The 23361-nt window shown below is 37.6% G+C and overlaps 2 protein-coding genes and 1 pseudogene across 2 annotated transcripts; 1 reads left to right on the top strand and 2 right to left on the bottom strand.

Moving 5' to 3' along the window:
• Positions 1–1007: 1007 nt before the first annotated feature.
• On the bottom strand, positions 1008–7400 carry LOC142834742 (olfactory receptor 4C45-like). The gene is made up of 2 exons (XM_075947558.1): positions 6493–7400; positions 1008–1035 (listed from the first exon to the last, which is right to left on the bottom strand). Exons 1-2 carry the CDS (start codon positions 7398–7400, stop codon positions 1008–1010), a joined length of 936 nt encoding a protein of 311 aa, XP_075803673.1.
• LOC142834827 (olfactory receptor 4C3-like) lies at positions 1795–2721 on the top strand. The gene has a single exon (XM_075947723.1). The coding sequence runs from the start codon at positions 1795–1797 to the stop codon at positions 2719–2721; it is 927 nt and encodes a 308-aa protein (XP_075803838.1).
• A 9508-nt stretch (positions 7401–16908) lies between the features above and the next one.
• On the bottom strand, positions 16909–17836 carry LOC142835204 (olfactory receptor 4C45-like; annotated as a pseudogene).
• Between the last annotated feature and the right edge of the window lie 5525 nt (positions 17837–23361).

The raw sequence follows: 23361 nt of genomic DNA on the forward strand, positions 1-23361 counted from the left end.
GTAATCCAAACAGGAGAGTTTATTTATTTTTCGTTTTTGTTTTTTTAACTAGTTTTAAATGAATACTTTTCTCTACAGTCACAAAGATGAATCACAGAGATAAATGAACATGCTATTTTTATTTTGCTGCATATTAATTTACTATTCAGCAATATTTTATAAAATTCAGAGTGATTTTTTTACCCCTTTTTCTGTTTGAGAATAAAGATTAGGTACTTTTCACATTTCATGTATATAACTTTGAAATGCCAGAACTCTGTCTTTCTTGATTCCTTTAGTCACACTAAGAATTGTTCATGATATTGGATCATAGTAACAGTCACAGATATTATTTATTGAACATTGATCACATCCAGCTTCTTATAATCACACAGTATGCACTGCTTTCATGTCCTTTCTGAACATTTGGCTGTTCCAGATCTCTTTCATTTTAAAATGTTAGCCCTGCTTTGAATATTGATACACAATAATTGCAAGCAAGCTTGCTTTTATTTTATAGGTAAAAACACTGAGGCTTTGAAAAATTGTCCATTATCCATTAAGAACAATTGACAATGGCAGGATTCAAATATAGAGATATCAACCAACCAGTCCACAGTCCAGCCCACAGACACTGTGACAGGACTGCCTGGATGCAAGTCTTATATCTGCCACAAATTTTCTATTTGTATTACTCAAGACAAAACAAAACAAAACAAAATGAATCTCTAAAAGCTAGGGGAGATAGAGTGTAGTGAATGGGCTCAAGACAACCCACAGTTGTTGAATGCAGTGTCTTGTTTTCTTCCTGTACAAGGTGAGAACTTACTCTGTGGGCATGTTGTGAGGGTTAAATAATCTGATGTATGTAGTGCAGTTTGGAAAGATCTTGGGGAGGGCTAAGCTCATGCAGGTGTTTGCTCTGCCATTGCTGTCTGGGCTTCTGTCTAGAAAATTTGCCTTAAAGGGCAAGACAAGGCAAAAAAAAAAAAGATTGTTTTTTAAATTTGCAGAAAAAAATGTGCTAATCAGAAAGGTCTCTTTTCACTGTTTATACTTTATTGCAAGGAGGTGAAAATTGTTTCTACAAATTTCAGGTCTGCCTTGTAGTCATTGTAGGGAATAGCAGACTTAACTAGGTGGATTTTAGTAAGGCGAGACAAGCAAAACCCAGAAGAATATAAAACATGGAAGCAGGGATAGTAAATTAGATTGGCTTCTTATATGCCATCCACAGCCTGGGATGGGTAAGCACAATAGTAAAAGAACAGAAGAGAAGAGTGGGGCATGCAAATCTCCACATTGGGTTTCTCGCCTGCTCCTCCTCCTCCTTCAGTATCAGCCAGCTTTACCATCAGACAGACTGACATAGAGGAAAGCAAGCATCCTTGAATAATCTTAGTGGAATGCTTTCGTTTGAAAGGAGTGGATTACCAGAGGTTGTCAGAGAGCTTAAATATTTTCTCAAATGCCATCAAATTGACCATGAAAATGGTCAGAGGTGCATCTCACTTGGAGCTAGAAAATTACTGGCTAAAAAGTTCATTCAAAGCTGTAACTAAAGAAACTGGGATAATGAGACATTATTTACAGCTAATAACTCGTGCCCAGTTAAGAAAAGGGCATATGCTAACATTTAATGAATAACAGAATAAATGTGTCTAAGGTTTTTAGAAAGACACATGTTAAGAGAAGAGTGGAGTATTCAAAACAAACATTGCAACATTCCCAACCCCTGGAGTTAATTCTCTCACATATGTTTATTTTTACTTCATAGGAGACACTGCAATTACACACTCAGTACCCGTGGAGTCAATGGAAATACCACACAATATTACAGAGTTTTTTATGCTGGGACTCTCCCAGAGGCCAGAGGTCCAAAGAACTCTCTTTGTGGTATTCTTGATTATCTACACAGTCACAGTTTGTGGCAACATGCTCATTGTGGTCACTATCACGTTCAGCTCTAACCTTGCTTCCCCCATGTATTTTTTCCTTTCCAATCTATCTTTTATCAACACCTGCTATTCCTCTTCTTTGGCCGCTAAACTCATTGCTGGTTCCTTGTATGAAGGGACAACTCTTTCTTATGAGGGCTGCTTGGCCCAGCTCTTTGGAGCTCATTTCCTTGGAGGTGTTGAGATCATTCTGCTCACAGTGATGGCCTTTGACCGCTATGTAGCCATCTGCAAGCCCCTGCACTACACCACCACCATGACCAAGCACCTCTGTGGTGTGCTGGTGGCAGTGGCTTGGCTGGGTGGTTTCCTGCATTCATTGGTTCAGCTCTTTCTGGTTCTTCAATTGCCCTTCTGTGGACCCAATGTAATCAATCACTTTGTGTGTGATTTGTACCCTTTACTGGAACTGGCCTGCACCAACACACATGTCATTGGCCTGCTGGTGGTGGCCAACAGTGGTGTGATCTGCCTGCTGAACTTCCTCATGCTGGCAGCCTCGTACATTGTCATCTTGCGCTCCTTGAGGTCCCACAGTGCAGAGGGTAGACGGAAAGCTCTGTCTACCTGTGGGGCCCACTTCACCGTTGTTGCTTTGTTCTTTGTGCCCTGTATATTTAGTTATATGCGTCCATCAACTACTTTACCTATAGACAAAAACATGGCAGTATTTTATGGTATTCTGACACCTATGTTGAATCCACTCATTTATACTCTGAGAAATGAAGAGGTGAAAGATGCCATGAGAAAGCTCTTCACACACTCAGAAATTTTAAGTACCTGAGTGCTAAGGAAGGTAATAGCAGGGACTCTATTTCTCTAAATGAAACAACTAAAGTTTGCTGTTTTCACTCCCAAATATCACCTTGTTACAGTTATCCATCCTATCATCATCATAGGCTTTAGGGCTTACAATCTTTTTGGCTGAAATTGCACAGTTTTATTATGGACTTGCTGTTTAAGATATATGACCTGGATTTTCATTATTGGTTTAGAAATAAAAAAAACTATGTCACCTGTTGTGGTCAATTGAATTTTCAAAGTTATCTAGTTTCAAAACTCAATCAGTTATTTTTGGGAAATTATAACCCATTATGACAGGGTTTTCTACTTTTTAAAGGTATTAAGTGTATATCTCAATAAACTTGGAAAATATGTGAAGACAATTTATGTTTCCCAGTGTTATTTCAACAAATGATCTAGACAAAACTTTTAACGCAGTTTCCAGACATACGAAAGCAGTATCATTGTCATTAAATGGCATGACAAGTTGGGTCTGTGTGATAATTGAGCTACAGAAAAGGAAGAAAAAGCACATATGAAAATCCTTGAGGCTTAGTCACATATAAAGAGTCTTGTGGGCATACCAGATCATATCCATCATCGTCCTTTGTGACATTGGCAATATTGCTTTCACACTAGTTCAGACAGGCCAAGAGCTAGGCTCTGGAGACAAGCCAGATTCTCCATCTTAGTTCCTATGCTTATTGCTGTAGTGATCATGAATAATCGACAAAAGTCCAAGTGAGATCGTGTCTTACTTACCTTGATATGTATGGTTTCTTCCACTTAGCATTATCTTTTTTCTGTCTACTCAAGCTGCAGTGAATGATAGTATTTTCTACTTTTTAAAAGTATTAATATATTTTATAGTTTATATATATTGTCAAAGATGCACAACTTCAGCCTAAGACTAAAATATATGACAATGTCAGTACTGCCAAGAACGAGGACTAGCAGCTATCTGACACTCTGTTAGTGACATAGTTGTATAGAAAGCCATTTGATGATATTTATCAAATACAGAAGTCAAGCTGTTTGATTTGCCTATAGGTATTTTTTTAACAAAAATCTCATGCATATACGTGCAGAATTACAAACAACCGTATTCACCACAGAACTGTCTTTTTTTTCTTTTGGTAATAAATAATAGATTTTGGGACAGGGGTGCTAGAGAGATGGCCCAAAGTTTAAAAGCACTGTTTTCTCATCCAGAGTTCCTGAGTTCAATTCCCAGAAACCACATGGTGACTCCTAACCATTATAATGAGATCTGGTGCCCTCTTCTGTCAAATAAGCATATATGCTGGCAGAACACTGTATTCATAATAAACAAATCTCAAAAAATAGACAAGACAACAATAACAAAATAACAACACATAAACAATCAAGTAGGGAATGTTTTAATAATATACACTAGATATGATGAGTTACTTTATAGTCATTCAAAGAAAATTAAATCAGGTCTATGTGCACCAACAGAGATGGTCTGGAAAGCAATATCGACTGAAAAAATAGGTTGAACACAGATATAATTAGTTATATTGGTATATGACTGTAATACCAGCACTTAGGAGTAGGGATAGGAGGATCTTAAGTTTGAGAGCATCCTGGTTACATAGCCAGACCTTGGTGAAATAAAAAACAGAAATAAGCTGGGTTGTGGTAGTACACAACTTTAGTCTCAGTACTCAGGAATCAGAGGTAGACAGATTCCTCAGTTCAAGGCCAGGCTGGTCTACAAAGAAAGTTTTAGGACAGCTAGTGCTACACAAAGACACCTTGTATTGAAAAACCAAAAAAAAAAAAACCCAGAAATAAAATGACAAACAAATGAACAAAGAAACAGTGTGTGTGTATGTGTGTGTATGTATATGTTATATACATGAATATATATGTGTATATGTGAACATGTATGCAGGTGTATATATGTATATTTATACATATATGTGTGTAGGTGTATTGTATGCATTATATGTTTATATGTATATAGATGTGTGTATGAATATGTATGTGCATCATACATGTATGTGTATATATATGTGTATGCTATAATATTAATATGAAAAATTATTGAGTATTGTGGTTTATGTTTGTGTATATCAAACATGATTGAAGAAATGCTATCAAATTCATCATATTTTCAAGACACAGAAAATACGAGATTTTTCCACATGCGAACGCATTTATATATGATTAATACAAATGCAAAAATAAAATTAAAGAGACCTGGTACTCGTGAGAATGTTGCCTTTCAACGCTCAGAAAATGATAATTGTCTTTTCTCTCAAAACAAGGCATTTTAATGCTTGACAAATTACTTGGAAGTTAAAAGCACTTACTTCTCTCACAACAGGACCTAGATTCAGTTACCAGCACCCAAATGGCAACTCATAGCTGCCTGTAACTCTGGTTCCCGGAGAATCTAAAGCCTTCTTCTGACCACTTTAGGCAACAGGCGTATATGTGGTACACATGCACACATTCAGACACTAACACATACACATAAAATAAAAAATAAATATTCAAAAAATCCAAGATACTCTGTTGCAAGTCTGCTCCCATTGCTAAGAATTTCCCGTGTCTCCACACATTGAAGCACGTCTGCACTCATGACACATCCTGTCTGAAGTTAGCCTTCCTGCGGATCTCTCTACATCTCACCACCATGACTTCTTTACTCTTCAACCATTTTTATTTTTTCTCTCTACTCTTCAATTACTGCTTCTTTGATATATAACACTAGATACAGCTAAAAAGTTTGTAAAGCCTCTGCTGGCCTAAAAGGTGGTGACTACACCCTGGGTGTAAAGTGTTCATTCTTCAGCTTAACAAAGCAGCCTAGGCATCTACACCTTCCTGATGCTGTTTCCTTGCCCCCAGATGAGCACTTGTGCTTAGGCTACGCCCAGAATAAGGAGAGACAATATGCAAGGAACAATAACTGATGTTAATTGGAGCTTGGTTCATGTTAGACAAGGAAATGAAAGACTACAGACTTGAAATAAAGTAAAAGTTCAGTTTTAAATTTTGTGGAAAACATGCCAAGAAATGGAAAGAGAATAGCAATGCTTGAAACTTTTATGTACAACAGTCTTGTGGGCTGGAAAAGTACTTAAAACAGTGTTTTCTTCATTTCCCCAAAATAGAATTTGGAATTTGAATGGAAATGAGAGTGAATACCTGTGTGTGTGTGTGTGTGTGTGTGTGTGTGTGTGTGTGTGTGTGTATGGGCAATAAGACACACACATTTACAAACACTGTTTCACAAACACAAGAAGACAAACAATGCATATTCTCACTAATATATCAAAGTCAAAGCACTTGATCTCACTGAGGTTGAGAGTAAAATAGTCACAGACACTGGGCTGGTTGGAAAAGAGGAAGAATAAGATGAAATTAGATAACAGGAACAAGACTACACTTATTTAGCAACAGTCGGTTCTAAATACAGTGGGTGACTATGCTCACAACAATTTGTCATGTATTTTATGAAGAACAACAGAGGAGTTAAAGAGTCTCAATGCAAGTGGATGACAAATAATTTTAACAGGGTTGATAAACTTGCTATTCTGATTTGAATACTGACTTTGTTTATTATATTGAAACCACATCATAAATATACATATTAATTATGCCAATTAAACTTTGAAGCAGAAGAAAATTAACTATCTTAAGTTTTATTAATTTAAGGAGAACAAATATCCAAGAAACAGCATCAGACATTGTTTTTAAAAACACAAATCACCAGGCTTATGGATCACCAGCTTTGCACATTTGACCCCAGAGCTTCTTCATAACCTTTTTGACCTCTTCATTTCTGAGGGTATAGATTAAAGGGTTCAACATAGGTGTCACCAGAGTACAAAATACAGTCACGGCTTTGTCAGTGGGGAAGGAAGTCATAGGTCTTAGGTACAGGTATGAACAAGGTACAAAGAATAAGACAACGACAGTTACATGAGAAGCACAGGTAGACAGGGCCTTGCGACGACCTTCTGAACTGTGATTCCTCAGGGAGTGAAGGATGACTATATAGGAAGCAACCAACATAGAGAAAGTAAGGAAACACAGTGACCCACTGTTGGCAGCAATCAGGGGCCCAAGAATGTGAGTATCAGTGCAAGCCAACTCGAGGAGTGGTATTAAATCACACATAAAGTGGTTGATGGTGTTGGGGCCACAGAATGGTAACTTGGCAATAAATAAAATCTGTATTCCTCCATGGATGAATCCCAAAGTTATAGCAGCTCCCACCAAGGAAACACACACAGAACGGTTCATGATGGTCATATAGTGCAAGGGCTTGCAGATGGCTACATAGCGATCATAAGCCATGGCAATCAGCAAGATGATTTCAGCTCCTGCAAAAAAATGCTCAGCAAAAAGCTGGGTCATGCAGCCATTGAATGATACAGTGCTCTTCTCAGAAATTAAGTCATAGATCATTTTGGGTGCTATGGAAGAAGAGTAGAAACCATCTATGATGGACAAGTAGGACAGAAAAAAGTACATGGGAGTAGAAAGGGGTGGACTGATGAAGATGGTGACTGAGATGAGCGTGTTACCTGCCAGTGTAATCACATAGATTACTAAGCACACAATAAATAAGAGTTTCTGCAGATCTGGGTCTTGAGTCAAGCCCAGGAGAATGAATTCTGTGACATTGCTCATGCTTTCCATCAGTTTACATAAGGCTCTGAGCATACGGTCACCTGAAAAGAAACCAGAGTGTGTCTCAGTGATGTTATTTTAAAAGAAACACTAAAATACTCCATCATCTCATTACCTCTGGTCCCTGAATCTGATGTAGCTGCACTTCTTCTTAACCCTGCCAATAGTATCACATCACATGCAGTAATAAAGAACAGAAGTAGTTTGCTTTATTTCTAATAAGTTTCCATGGAATAGTGACATAAATTACAAATACTGAAAGAATCCCTTTTCCTATTGGTTTGACTTGTCCAGCCTCAATATGAGTGCTTTTACCTTGTTTTATTGTATACTGTTTGTCCTGTTGACATTGTCTATTGGAGCTCTGCTCTTTTTCTGAAGAGGAAAATGAGGGGGAGTGGGTCTGGGAGTTAAGTGGGGAAGTGGTTCACGAGCTAGGAAGAGGAGGAGGAAGGAGAAAATGTCATTGGGATATATTGTATGAGATAATAATCTATTTTCAATAAGAAGAAACCCATTTGTCGTAATTAATGACATAGGACACTTCTAAATTATAAAAGTCCCTCATATTTCATTGTGATTTTTGGAGGGTAAATATCAATATCAATTATTTTAAATTTATTTTTGTCTATTAAAATCAATTCAAAAATATCAATACTCTATGAAAGTCAACTGTGGACATCATACTAAAACACATCCGTCTAAATTGAAAGTACCTGCACTCTGTGTCCTATTGTTCCTCTCTATACCCCTAAAGACAGACATGGCTGCAGACTGAACTTTTTCCTTTCTTAATGTCCAGGACCTGTTTTTAATACAGTTCTTTTTAATGCCATTCATTTCATAGCCACTGGTTTCATGCCCAGTTCACACTTACTCTTGTGTTCTTTTCATATATATCTTTGAATGAATACATACATGTAAGTTGTACAAGCCTCCTTATGGGCCCTCAGGATTTATAAAGAAAATGTGTTTGAATTTAAACTTCTATCATATCTAGTCTAGTAATGTGATTCTATTATGTTGAACTGTCTTCTACACTCACATTTACAAATGACACATCATAGGCTAAGGTAATCATAAATTTATTATTGACAGAACACAAATGAGAGGATTAGTTAATGTAATAAGCTTTTAATTTTTGGAATAACTTGTGTAAAAAATATAAATTTGTAGTTTTCATTGTAAAGTGCTAGAAATTTTGAGGCTATACAGCAATGTGTTCTTTTAAATGAATTAAATTTGGCTTTTTCAAGTGCTGTCAGTGTTCAAATTTTAATCTTTCCCTGTCTATTTCTTATTTCCTCATTATCTGTTAAAAATGTCATGAAATTTTTACAACGGTTTTGGCTACCAAGGTCAGAATCTTGACATTTCATTCACAACAAAAGTGAGAAAAATCACATTGGTTTTCTGAATGGCTAAGTCCCTAAGTGTCTCTATTCTTTTCATGGCTTTTGAAAATAGGAGTTTTGTTGCTAATAGTTCTAAATGGGTTTACTTCATTCACAAATCCTAACTTCAAAGTGACGGTGTGGAAATCATTATAAGAGGGAAATCTTCAAAAAAAATAAAAAAAGAGGGAAATCTTCATATGGTCACAAAGAGAACTATTGACAGTATACTTGTGAGATGTTATAGAAATGTCGTCACTCCAAATACTACCTGATTTAGATGAATTACAGAAAAGTACTTTCTATAATAAGTTGATATTATCATGTTACACTTATGAATTTTCATAGAAAATACTAAACTTTAAGTGATATAGAACTACAAGTTCTCTTCAGTGAGAATAATTCAATCCATTTAAAAATTTAGTGGAAAAGATGTATTTTACACTGACCTGTCTAGTTGGTTCTGGATTCCTGTTATAGATTGAATACATGATTGTTTCTTTTTTTCTGGGCACATACAGAATGGGATTCAGTAGACTCTATAAACTGACACTGGAATTACTATTGTTCCAGTCACTCTCCAATTTAGATATTATTGTCCATTTGATTCCCATTGTAAGCCAAGATTGCTCCAAATATGAGCTATGAAACAGCTCCTTGGGACATTTTGACAATTCTAGGACCTCGTTCTTATTACTTTTCATTGTTTTCTTATTATATTCATTCTTAAGGCAAACATGGTTGAGATCAGGAGATACCACTATATTAAACTACAAAATAAATAAATAAACAACTTGATTTTCCTTAAATATTTGGCATGAGCTTTGCTTCCTAAGTGTTTGTGAAGCCTGTGAACAGAGAATTCATTTAATTCTTAACTCAGATTCCCCTTTATCTCTGTCTTCATATACACTCACCAACATCAATAACAGTGTCTCCTAAACAAATCTTCCTTTGTTGATATTTGCTTGCATCAGTCGCTTGCTCACTGACCACTCTTCATCTTTTTGATTCTTCCTTGATCTTAAAACTTTAAATCAGCAGTTCTCAACTATTGGTTTGAGACTTCCTTGGGAGGGGTTGGCTAAGACCATTGGAAAATAAAGATATTTACATTACAATTCATAACAGTAGAACAATTACTATTATGAGATAGCAATGAGAATAATTTAATTGTTGGGGAGCACCACAACATGAGGGTTGCTGCTGTATTAAAGGGCTGCTGCATTAAGAAGGTTGAGAAACACTGATTTAAATAGATTTCCACAGTCTGTAGAATCTGGTCATACTTTGTCCTCTCAAACACCCAGAGGATTGGTAAATAATTAAGGCTGAAGTCTTTGCCAAGGCAGCTGTCAAGATCGTTGGGTTATACTCATTTGGCACTCACCAAGACCATTAGTAAGGACTACTTTTAGAATTTCAGCTGGCATTAGGTAGAAATCAAGGTTGTAGTTTAGATTAAACTCAGTCGCAAGACTTTGGAAGCTTCCTTCTTGGTCTTGTTTGCTGATTGTGACATTGTGGATCCTGGACTAGGAATAAAATGTCAGTATTCAAGAGTATGTGTTTGATTACTACTATAGATTGTGATGTATTTTATTTATTTTACCAGTTACTGAAGAGATTAAATGGCAAAATTACCAGAGTCAAAGATTGTGCAGAAATTAAGAAAAACCATAGTACTGCCATATTCTCCTGATAAACCAAGGGGAATGTATCTTTTGGTCTCTACTGGCAGAGGATGCTGAATGGTGTACTATGCTCTGGATCAGCAGTCATAGACAAAGTCACACACACAAGGACTTGTGTAAAAATATATCAGAGCAATGGACTGAGATCTCAAGGTCCAGTTGAAAGGCAGAAGGAGGGAGAAGACGAGCAAGGAAGTCAGGACTGCGAGGGGTTGGTCCACCAACTGAGGCCGTGTGCCTGATCTAATGGGAGCTCACCAAAACCACCTGGACTGGGTCTGAATGAGCATGTGATCAAACTGGACTCTCTGATTGTGGCTGACAATAGGGGCTGACTGAGAAGCCATTGATAAAGGCACTGGGACTTGTTTTTATGGCATGTTCTGGCTTTTGGGGACCCTAGTCTATACGGATGCATAGCTCCCTAGGCCTGGGTGTAGGAGGGAGGACCTTGGACTTCCCACAGGGCAGGGTTCCCTGCCCTCTCTCAAACAGGGTGGGAGAGGGAGGAGCGGGGTGTGGGAGAGCGGAGGGGATTGGGAGGAGGGAAGGAAGTGTAAATAATTGAATGAAAAATGTAAAAAAGTTTAAAAAAAGATTTAGAAGACCACAAAATATTTGGGGCAATACTTTATTTTAGTAAGTGTCTACAACCTAAAAGCCATCATTCCAGTCTCCTTTACCATTCTAAGACTAAAGCATTTTCAGCCACAGCCAATGTGAAAGCAAGCCTACCTACAAAATATGCTGAAAATTAAAGCTCAAGAGATTTACGAAATAAATTTTTGCCTGGAGAGATGGGTCAGTGGCTATCACTGGCTGCATTTCTAGGGGAATGGTGTTCAATTCTCTGCACCCACATGGTTGTTCAGAACCATGTAACCCTAGTTCCATGGTATCTGATGCCATCTCCTAGCCTCTGAAAGCATGTGTGACAACCAGACATACATGTGGAAAAAACATCTACACACATAAAAGTAAATAAACAGGAATGATAAATTAATAATCAGTTAAAAGCAATTTCAAAGACTGTTCAGACATTTAGGACAACTGTAAGACAATAGCTTGTGTCCATTCTGTGAAAATGTAGTCTCCACGTATTAAGGAAAAAAGTGGGTTTGTTGTTTTGTTTTTGTTTCAGAGGAGTATTTGAAAACCTCTTAAACTTAGGAAAATAGAAAGTTATTTGATAAACACTACTTTTCCTTTCTCATTCTAGCTGCAGTGCTGACCATAAAATATCAACAGAGTTAATGCTGGTCTATTTCCTAACAGTCAACAATCCAGCATATAGAAAGAAAGGTTCACAAGCCTGAACATCTAAGTGAGGTGCTATTTAGACTTGACTGCTTCAGGGGAAGGGAAAGACAGTCTTCTGTAAGGCTATGACCTCTGCAAAGTCACCATTCTTCAATAGATGTCCCACAACCATGACTACATACATGCATATATATTCATGTGTGAATAGGTATGTATGTATTCATGTATGTATGTAAGTATGTATAGGCAACAAAAATTTGACTCAGTGTGCTATTAATAAAAAGGACATGAAATTGGGGGTATCGGAGGTTGGGAAGGATCTGAATAGAGTGTATGTTGAATATGATAAAAATAGATTGCATGATATTTGATATTCTCATATTAAATATAATAATTGTTTGAACCCTTGAAACTTTATTGTCATAGAAAATAGTAAAAATTGCACTATATGGCTGTATTGGTAAGTGATGATTAGTTCAAGTTGAATTTAGATTGTATTTACTTATTTTTCTCATCTTAAAGAAATTGAGCATTGTGAAAATACCTAGATTTATGTGGCCTCTTTCCACTGTCCCTACTTGTCTTAATGTGCCAGACTGGTCAATTTATACATATTTCTAATATAAGATGACATATCCATCAACTGAACACTGGATTACGAAATATAGTTTATATCCTAAGAGGAAAGCTCATAGCACTAAGTGCCCACTTAAAGAAAACGGAGAAAGCACACATTGGAGACTTAACAGCCCACCTGAAAGCTCTAAAAAAAAAGAAGCAGACTCACCTAGGAGGAGTAGAAGACTGGAAATAATCAAACTGAGGGCTGAAATCAATAAAATAGAAACACAGAAAACAATCCAAAGAATCAATGGAACAAAAAGCTGGTTCCTGGAGAAAATCAACAAGATTGATAAACCCCTATCCAAACTAATCAAATGGCAGAGAGAGAATATGCAAATTAATAAGATCAGAAATGAAAAGGGGGACATAACCATAGACACAGAGGAAATTCAGAGAATCATTAGATGTTACTACAAAAGCCTGTATGCCACAAAACTGGAAAATGTAAAAGAAATGGACACTTTTTTAGATAAATACCATATACCAAAGTTAAACCAGGAACAGGTGAACAACCTAAATAGATCTGTTAATCGCGAAGAATTAGAAACTGTTATCAAAAACCTCCCTACCAAAAAAAGCCCAGGACCAGATGGTTTCAATGCAGAATTCTACCAGAACTTCCAAGAAGACCTAATACCTATACTCCTTAATGTATTTCACAATATAGAAACAGAAGAGGCATTGCCAAATTCCTTTTACGAAGCTACAGTTACTCTGATATCAAAACCACACAAAGACTCAACCAAGAAAGAGAATTACAGGCCAATCTCACTCATGAACATCGACGCAAAAATCCTGAACAAAATACTGGCAAACCGTATCCAAGAACACATTAGAAAAATTATCCATTATGATCAAGTAGGCTTCATCCCAGAGATGCAGGGCTGGTTCAACATACGAAAATCTATCAATGTAATCCATCATATAAATAAACTGAAAGAAAAAAACCATATGATCATTTCATTAGATGCTGAAAAAGCATTCGACAAAATTCAACATCCCTTTATGATAAAAGTCTTGGAGATATTAGGGATACAAGGGTCATACCTAAATATAATAAAAGCTATTTACAGCAAGCCGACAGCTAACATCAAATTAAACGGAGAGAAACTCAAAGCCATCCCACTAAAATCAGGAACATGACAGGGCTGTCCACTCTCTCCATACCTCTTCAATATAGCGCTTGAAGTTTTAGCAATAGCAATAAGACAACATAAGGGGATCAAGGGGATTCGAATTGGAAATGAAGAAGTGAAACTTTTGTTATTTGCAGATGATATGATAGTGTACATAAGCGACCCCAAAAACTCCACCAAAGAACTTTTACAGCTGATAAACATCTTTAGTAATTTGGCAGGATACAAGATCAACTCCAAAAAATCAGTTGCCCTCCTATACACAAAGGATATGGAAGCAGAGACGGAAATCAGAGAAGCTTCACCTTTCATGATAGCCACAAACAGCATAATATTTTTGGGGTAACTCTAACCAAGGAAGTGAAAGATCTATTTGACAAGAACTTTAAGACATTGAAGAAAGAAATCGAAGAGGATACCAGAAAATGGAAGGATCTCCCTTGTTCTTGGATTGGGAGGATCAACATAGTAAAAATGGCAATTCTACCAAACACAATTTATAGATTCAATGCAATCCCCATCAAGGTCCCATCAAAATTCTTCACAGATCTTGAGAGGACAATAATAAACTTTATATGGAAAAACAAAAAACCAGGATAGCGAAAACAATCTTATACAATAAAGAAACTTCTGGACGCATTACCATCCCTGACTTCAAACTCTATTACAGAGCTACAGTAATGAAAACAGTGTGTTATTGGCATAAAAACAGAGAAGTTGACCAATGGAATCGTATAAAAGACCCGGATTTTAACCCACAAACCTATGAACACCTCATTTTTTATAAAGGAGCTAAAAGCATACAATGGAAGAAAGAATGCATCTTCAACAAATGGTGCTGGCACAACTGGATGTCAACCTGTAGAAGAATGAAAATAGACCCATATCTATCACCATGCACAAAACTCAAGTCCAAATGGATCAAAGACCTCAATATCAATCTGAACACACTGAACCTGATAGAAGAGAAAGTGGGAAGTACACTACAACAGATGGGCACAGGAGATCGCCTCCTATGTATAACCCCAGCAGCACAGACATTAAGGGAAACATTGAATAAATGGGACCCCCTGAAACTGAGAAGCTTCTGTAATGCAAAGGACACTGTCACCAAGACAAAAAGGCAACCTACTGACTGGGAGAAGATCGTCACCAACCCTGCAACAGACAAAGGTCTGATCTCCAAAATATACAAAGAACTCAAGAAACTAGACTTTAAAATGCTAATTAGCTCAATTAAAAAATGGGGCACGGAACTGAACAGAGAATTCTCAACAGAAGAAGTTCAATTGGCCAAAAGACACTTAAGGTCATGCTCTATCTCCTTAGCGATCAGGGAAATGCAAATCAAGACAACTTTAAGATACCATCTTACACCTGTCAGAATGGCTAAAATAAAAAAACACCAATGATAGCCTTTGCTGGAGAGGTTGTGGAGGAAGGGGTACCCTCATCTATTGCTGGTGGGAATGCAAACTTGTGCAACCACTTTGGAAATCAGTGTGGCGGTTTCTCAGGAAATTCGGGATCAACCTACCCCTGGACCCAGCAATACCACTCTTGGGAATATACCCAAGAGATACCCTATCATATGACAAAAGCATTTGTTCAACTATGTTCATAGCAGCATTATTTGTTATAGCCAGAACCTGGAAACAATCTAGATGTCCTTCAATAGAAGAATGGATGAAGAAAGTGTGGAATATATACACATTAGAGTACTACTCAGCGGTAAAAAACAATGACTTCTCTAATTTTGCATGCAAATGGATGGAAATAGAAAACACTATCCTGAGTGAGGTATCCCAGACCCAAAAAGAGGAACATGGGATGTACTCACTCATAATTGGTTTCTAGCCACAAATAATGGTCATTGAGTCTATAATCTGTAATCCTAAAGTAGCTAAATAAAAAGGTAAACCCAAAGAAAAACATATAGTTGTTATCCTGGGTATGGGAAGTAGACAAGATTGCCGGTCAAAAAATTGGGAACTTGGGGATGGGGTGGGATGGGGGTAAGGAGAGATGGGGTGAGAAAAGTAAGAAGGGGAGAATGGGGGGGGGAACTTGGGGAAACGGGATGATTGGGAGAAAGGAAGGTTGGATAGAGGAGCAGGGAATCACATAACTTAATTAAGGGAGCCATCTTAGGGATGGCAAGAGACTTGAACTTAGAGGGGCTCCCAGGTGCTCAGGGCGATGTCCCCAGTTAGCTCCTTGGGCAGCTGAGGATAGGGAACATGAAATGACCCTATCCTATAGCCATACTGATGAATATCTTGCATATCACCATAGAACCTTCATCTGGCGATGGATGGAGATAGAGACAGAGACTCACACTGGATCATCGGACTGAGCTCCCAATGTCCCAATGAAGAGCAGAAGGAGGGAGAACATGAGCAAGGAAGTCAGGAACACGAGGGGTGCACCCACCCACTGAGACAGTGGGGCTGATCTATTGGGAGCTCACCAAGGCCAGCTGGACTGTGACTGAAAAAGCATGGGATAAAACCAGACTCTCTGAATATGGTGGACAATGAGGGCTTATGAGAAGCCAAAGAATATGGCACTGGGTTTTGATCCTACTTCATGTTCTGGCTTTGTGGGAGCCTAGCCAGTTTGGATGTTCACCTCCCTAGACCTGGATGGAGGGGGGAGGACCTTGGACTTTCCACAGGGCAGGGAACCCTGACTGCTCTTTGGACTGGAGAGGGGGGGGGAGAGGAGTGAAGGGAGGAGGAGAAGAGTGGAAGGAGGGGGAGGGTAATGGGAGGCTGGGAGGAGGCAGGAATTTCTTTTTTTTTTCTTTCAATAAAAAAAGAAATATAGTTTATTCACAGATTGGAATATTATTCAACCATGAAATGAATGAAATCCTAGCATTTGTGGGAATAAGGGTAGTCAGGGGGACAGGATGTAAAAGACTTAGGCAAACACAAGAAGCCAAACATTGCATATTCTTACTAATATGTCAAAGTCAAAGCATTTGATCTCACTGAGGTTGAGAGTACAATAGTCACAGAGGCTAGCATTGGAAAAGAGGAATAATTAGGTGAATAGATAATGGGAACCAAAATACACTTATTTAGGAACAGTGAGTTCTAAATACAGTGGGTGACTATGCTCACAACAATTTGTTATGTATTTTATGAAGAACAAAGGGGAGTTAAAGAGTCTCAATGCAAGTGGATGACAAATAATTTTAATGGGGTTGGAAAACTTGCTACCCTGATTTGAATACAGACTTTGTCTATTGTATTGAAACCACATCATCAATAAAGATAGTGATTATGCCAATTAAACTTTGAAGCAGAATAAAAATGACTATCTTAAGTTTTATTAATTTAAGGAGAACAAATATCCAAGAAACAGCATCAGACATTGTTTTTAAAAACACAAATCACCAGGCTTATGGATCACCAGCTTTGCACATTTGACCCCAGAGCTTCTTCATAACCTTTTTGACCTCTTCATTTCTGAGGGTATAGATTAAAGGGTTCAACATAGGTGTCACCAGAGTACAAAATACAGTCACGGCTTTGTCAGTGGGGAAGGAAGTCATAGGTCTTAGGTACAGGTATGAACAAGGTACAAAGAATAAGACAACGACAGTTACATGAGAAGCACAGGTAGACAGGGCCTTGCGACGACCTTCTGAACTGTGATTCCTCAGGGAGTGAAGGATGACTATATAGGAAGCAACCAACATAGAGAAAGTAAGGAAACACAGTGACCCACTGTTGGCAGCAATCAGGGGCCCAAGAATGTGAGTATCAGTGCAAGCCAACTCGAGAAGTGGTATTAAATCGCATACAAAGTGGTTGATGTTATTTGGGCCACAGAATGGTAACTTGGCAATAAATAAAATCTGTATTCCTCCATGGATGAATCCCCAAATTATAGCAGCTCCCACCAAGAATACACACAAAGGTCGGCTCATTATGGTTATGTAGTGCAAGGGCTTGCAGATGGCTACATAGCGATCATAAGCCATGGCAATCAGCAAGATGATTTCAGCTCCTGCAAAAAAAATGCTCAGCAAAAAGCTGAGTCATGCAGCCATTGAAGGATACAGTGCTCTTCTCAGAGATCAAGTCATAGATCATTTTGGGTGCTATGGAAGAAGAGTAGAAACCATCTATGATGGACAAGTAGGACAGAAAAAAGTACATGGGAGTAGAAAGGGGTGGACTGATGAAGATGGTGACTGAGATGAGCGTGTTACCTGCCAGTGTAATCACATAGATTACTAAGCACACAATAAATAAGAGTTTCTGCAGATCTGGGTCTTGAGTCAAGCCCAGGAGAATGAATTCTGTGACATTTTTCATCCTTTCCTTCACTTTAGTTAAGGCTCTGAGCATATGGTCATCTGAAAAGAAACCATAGGGTGTCTCAGTGATGATATTTAAAAAGAAACACTGAAATACTCCATCATCTCACTACTTCTGGTCCCAGAAGTTGATGTAGCTGCATTACTTCTCACCTTTGCTGATAGTATCATATCGCATGCAGTAATAAAGAACAGAAGTAGGTTGTATCATTTCTAATGAGTTTTCCCAGAATAAGGACAGGACATTAAAATTACTAAAAGAACCCCCTTTTTTCCTATTTGTTTGCCTTGTCTAGCCTCAATATGAGTGCTTTTACCTTGTCTTATTGTATACTGTTTGGTCCTGTTTGATTATTGATATTGGAGGTCTGCTCTTTTCTGATGAGGAAAATGAAGGGGAATGGGTCTGGGAGCAGAGTGGGGAGGTGGTGGTAGAGCTAGGAGGAATGGAGGAAGGTGAAAATGTTGTTGGGATGTATTATATGAGGGAAGAATATCTATTTTCAATAAAATGAAACCCAACAGTCATACTTAATAACATAGGTTACTTCCAAATTCTAACCAGTCCCTCATATTTCATTGTGTTGTTTTGGAGGGTAAATAGCAATATCGATGATTTTGAAGTTATGTTTCTCTACTAATGTCAATTTGGAAATAGCAGTATTCTAAGAAAGTCACCTGTGGACACCATACTAAAACAAATCTTCCTAAATTGAAAGCACATGCACTCTGTGTCCTATTGTTCCTCTCTATCACAAGAATGCTATACCCCTAAAGACAGACATTGCTGCAGACTGAACTTTGTCATTTCTGAATGTCCCAGATCTATCTTTGTTACAGTAATCTAAATGTCCCTCATTTCAATGCCCAATTCACACCTACCCTTTCATGTTGTTTTCATCTATATCTTCGAATGAATACATGTAAGTGGTACAAAGCCTTCTTAGGGGCACTCAGAATCTATAAAGAAATGTGTTTGAATTTAAACTTCTATCATATCTAGTTTAGTAATATGTTTCTATTAGGCCAAACTGTCTGCCACACTCACATTTACAAATGACATAGCAGAGGCTTAGGTAACCATATGATATTACATAAATGAGAGAATTAGATAATATCATAAGCTTTTCATTTTTCAGAATAACTTCAGTGAAAAATAAGATGAACTTGTAGTTTTCATTGTCAAGCAACAAAAATTTTGAGGCTATAGCAGTATATTCTTTTAAATGGACTATATTTGGCTTTTCAAGAGCTGTCAATGTTCAGATTTTAATCTTTCTCTGTCCAATTTTTTCTTCTTTCCTCACTATCTGTCAAAAATGCCACATAATTTTTACAGCATTTTGGCTACCAAGAAAAGAATCCTGACCTCTTACCCCCAATAAAAGTGAGAAAAAATACATTTGGTTTTCATGATGGCTAAGTCCCTGAGTGTCTCAATTCTTTTTATGGCTCTTGTAGATGGAAGCTTTGTTGCTAATAGTTCTCAATGGGTTTACTTCATTCACAAATCCTAACTTCAAAGTGACTTGTGGAAATCATGAACAGCGGGAAAACTTCAAATGGTTACAAGGTTCACAGTATACTTATGAGATGTTATAGAAATACCTTTATTCCCAATACTACTTGATTTAGATGAATTACAGAAAGTATTTTCTAAAGATAATTTGATGTTACCGTGTCACACTTATTAATTTTCATAGAAAATACTAATCTTTAAGTGTATTAACTTATTCAGTGAGAATAAGTCAATCTATTTAAAACTTTAGAGGAAAAGATGTAGTTTAAACTGACCTGGGTCTAGTTGGTTGTGGATTCCTGTTTGTAGATTGAGTACATCATTTTTTCCCTGGGCATATACAGCATGGTATTCAGTGAACTCCATAAACTGAAACTGGAGTTAATATTTTTGTAGACACTATCCAATTTAGATATTATTATCCCGTTCAAAGCCAAGATTGCTCCAAATATAAGCTATGGAATAGACCTTGCAACATTTTGACAATTCTAGGACCCCATTCTTATGACCTTTCTCTGTTTTCTTATTAAATTCAATCAAAAGGCAAACATTATTGAAATCAGGACATACCACTATCTTCAACTAAAAATAAATAAGTAAATAAACAACTTGATTTTCTTTAAATACTTGGCTTGAGCTTTGCTTACTAAGTGTTTATGAACCCTGTGTAGAGAGAATTCCTTTAATACTTAACTAAAATTCCCCTTTATCTCTGTCTTCATAGACACTCACCAACTTCAATTGCAGCTTTTCCTAAACAAATCTTCATTTGTTGATATATGCTTGCTTCAGTCACTGGATCACTGACCACTCTTGATCTTTTTGATTCTTCCTTGATCTAAAGAAAACTTTAAATCAGCAGTTTTCAACTATTGGTTTGAGACTTCCTTGGGAGGGTTGCCTAAGACAATTGGAAAACAAAGATATTTACAATTCATAACAGTAAAACAACTATAGTTATGAAATAGCAATGAAAATAATTTAATGGTTGGGGAGCACCACAACATGAGAGTTGCTACTGTATTAAAGAGTTGCTGCATTAAGAAGGTTGAGAAACACTGATTTAAATAGATTTTGACAGTCTGTAGAATCTGGTCATGCTTTGGCCTCTCAAGCACCCAGAGGATTGGTAAATAATTAAGGCTGAAGTCTTTGCCAAAGCAGCTGTAAAGATCTTTGGGTTACTCCCATTTGGCACCCACCAAGACCATTAGCAAGGACTAGTTGTAGAAATGCATCTGGTATTAGGTAGAAATGTAGGTTGTAATTTAAAGTAAACTCAGTTGCAGGACTTTGGAAGCTTTCTTCTATGTTTTTTTTGTTTGATTGTGACATTGTGGAACCTGGACCATGAATGAAAATGTTAGTATTCAAAATTATGTGCTTGATTACTATTATAGATTGTGATATATTTTGTTTATTTTATTTTACCTTATCAGTGACTGAAGATATTAAATGGCAGGATTACCAGCATCAAAGATTGTGTAGAAATTGAGAAAAGTCAAAGAACTGCCATCTTCTTCTGCTAAACCAAGGGCCATGTATCTTTTTCTCTTTACTGGCAGAGGATGCTTAGTGGTGCTCTAGATCAGTATTCATAGAGAAAGTCACACACCCAAGGATTTGTCTAAAATATATGTCAGTTAGGGGCAGAAGCACAGAAAAACTCTACAAATGAGATTCTACTATTTTCTCTTCTCCAGCTTCCAAGCTGATAAAGAACTGATTGTAACTGCAAGTGGAATCTTTGTTCTTTCTTAACAACTTTTGATTTTAAATAAAATTAGCAGATACTCCTCAATTCTTCTTCCCTAAATTGTATAGTTGATTTCTACCTCCAGTTCTTATCCCACCTTCCTCTGAAGAGGTAACACTAACTACCAATATGGAATTGTGGTAACTGCTATTGTCTTGAATCCCAGCTAGGTGGTCCTAGCTATTGATGGACTCTGGGTGGCAATAATGAGCCCCAGTAGTAGGAAGTTTACAGGTTCTTTCAGTGTGGGCCCATATTTCGATATGGCACAAAAGCCATTAGCCCGGTCGGAGCTGATCACATAGCTCTGCAAACAAGCTGTCTCTGCCCTAAACAAAAGCCAGGATGCCTGCTCCTAGCTTCTTTTGTTAAAATGTGGATTACCTGAGAAGAAATGTTTGACTGAAGCTGATGACTTAAGAGTTCAGATGTTTGGTGCTTCCTTTCTTTTGTAATTTGGAAGGTGTCTTATAGAGATGCTAATTCAGGGCCTACCAGATGGACGTGACTTGACCCCAGGCACCTGGTTGCCTAGGTGATGGCATAATGTGTTTTCCCCCCTCCCCGCTCAATTTGGTGTGGGTATATAAAATGTTTGGACAATAAACGGGGGCTATCTGGCCTTTTCCATGATGACGGTGTAAGCTGTGTCGGTCCTCACAACTCCGTTCCAGCCGGGTTAGGGAATCAGAGAATTTATGTTGGATCCTCACGGGCCCCGACATAATTGGCGCCCAACAACATGGGGCTGACCACTGAACCCCAAGATTAAAGACAACTGGAGCTGACCCCTGAACCCTGAGACGAATGCCGGAGGAAGAAGTAAGAAAAAGGAATACGGTGCTGAACGTCGAACTCCATGACCCCAGAGAAGAGACAACATGAGAGAGATGGTAAATGCTGTCTGCTGAACCCCAAGAGAAACCGGAGAATGGATGGAGGAGAACGTGAGGCTAATCGGCGCTCCCCAAAAAGCAAGGAAGACGTGACCAGACGTGAGAAACCCACGAGAGAAGAAATCAGTGTATGTGTGAGTAGTGAGCGCTCCAAACTAGAGATGTAAAATAGAGAAAGAAATGTAGAAAAGCGGGACAAAATTTAAATTGGGAGTAAAAATTTGTAAATAAGTTAGATGTGGGATAAGTAAAAATTATCCAGTTATATATTTTGGTAACTTAAAGTGGAGCAGAACAATGGCAGAGTTATTGAGAATCTGCAAGCATGATAGACCCAGAATTGTAACTTTTATTGCTTGCTAAATGGGTAGAAAAGGTGAAGGAAAAATGACTTTTGGCCTAAGAATCACCAAGTTGCTGCAGAGATTGAGGTGCCACGTGCTCAGTGTAGCCAGTTAATCTAACCCACCTGTAAGTAAAAGGCAAGGAGAAGCAAAAGTTAGTTTAGAGAGCAAATTTAACCTCACACAGTCTATAGAACAGAGGAGAGGATTCAGAAATTCTCCTAATTTTATGATTTACAAGTTAAAATAAAAAAATAGTTAAAAATCTGCCCGCCAGAGCTCAGGAAGGCAGTCTAACAGACAAAGAGAGCCCGTGTTCTACCCCCTGCTGTGCAGCGCAGCTTCAACTGAAAGAAAAAAGCCAGATTTAAATTAAAGTAGCCTCTGAGATAAGCAGGTTAAAATGCTTTTTCATTTCACAATTTTGCCTTTTTGTCAAAAGTCTGCTGTTTGTAGGCAAGTGAATTCGTATCCAAGGTGGATTGATTTCAGTACTGTGCCTCTAGTAAAGTTTAAAGTCAGAGATTGTGATGCATTCAGAAGTTCCTTGATTGTACAGGATTTTAAGATTGTTCAGGCTAGCCTGAGTTTTTGTCTTTTCTCACAAGGTTAAGGATTGTTTTTTCAAAGTCTGTGAAGAATTTTGTTACAAGTTTAATGGGCATTTGCATTAGATCTGTAGATTGCTTTCAATAACATTGTCAATTTTGCTATGATTGGTGCTATCTTTACAAGAGAATAGGAAATCTTTCAATTTTCTGATGGCTTAAATTTCTTCCTTCAGAGATTTAAAGTTCTTGTTATACAAGTTTTTCTATTTGTGTGATTTAGAGTTACTCAAAAATATTTATGATATTTATGACTATCTCGTTTATGATATATGTAGAGGAGATACATTTGAGTTGTTTTCAGATTCTATGTATGATAAAGTAATTCTGCTATAAACATGGTTAAGCATGTGTCCTTGTATAGTTGAGCATCTTTTGTATATATGCCCAGAAGAGATAGCTGAGT

This window comes from Microtus pennsylvanicus, chromosome 14 (assembly GCF_037038515.1).
Source record: "Microtus pennsylvanicus isolate mMicPen1 chromosome 14, mMicPen1.hap1, whole genome shotgun sequence".
Taxonomy (NCBI): Eukaryota; Metazoa; Chordata; class Mammalia; order Rodentia; family Cricetidae; genus Microtus; species Microtus pennsylvanicus.

Bases quoted from the DNA above. Each gene is read 5' to 3' on its own strand.
- LOC142834827 (XM_075947723.1), top strand. From the start codon at position 1,795: ATGGAAATACCACACAATATTACAGAGTTTTTTATGCTGGGACTCTCC.
- LOC142834742 (XM_075947558.1), bottom strand. From the start codon at position 7,400: ATGGAAAGCATGAGCAATGTCACAGAATTCATTCTCCTGGGCTTGACT. The intron at 1,036-6,492 runs GTGCAAAGCTGG...CTTGCAATAAAG, and splicing joins AAGAAGCTCTGGGGTCAAAT to TATAAACAGTGAAAAGAGAC.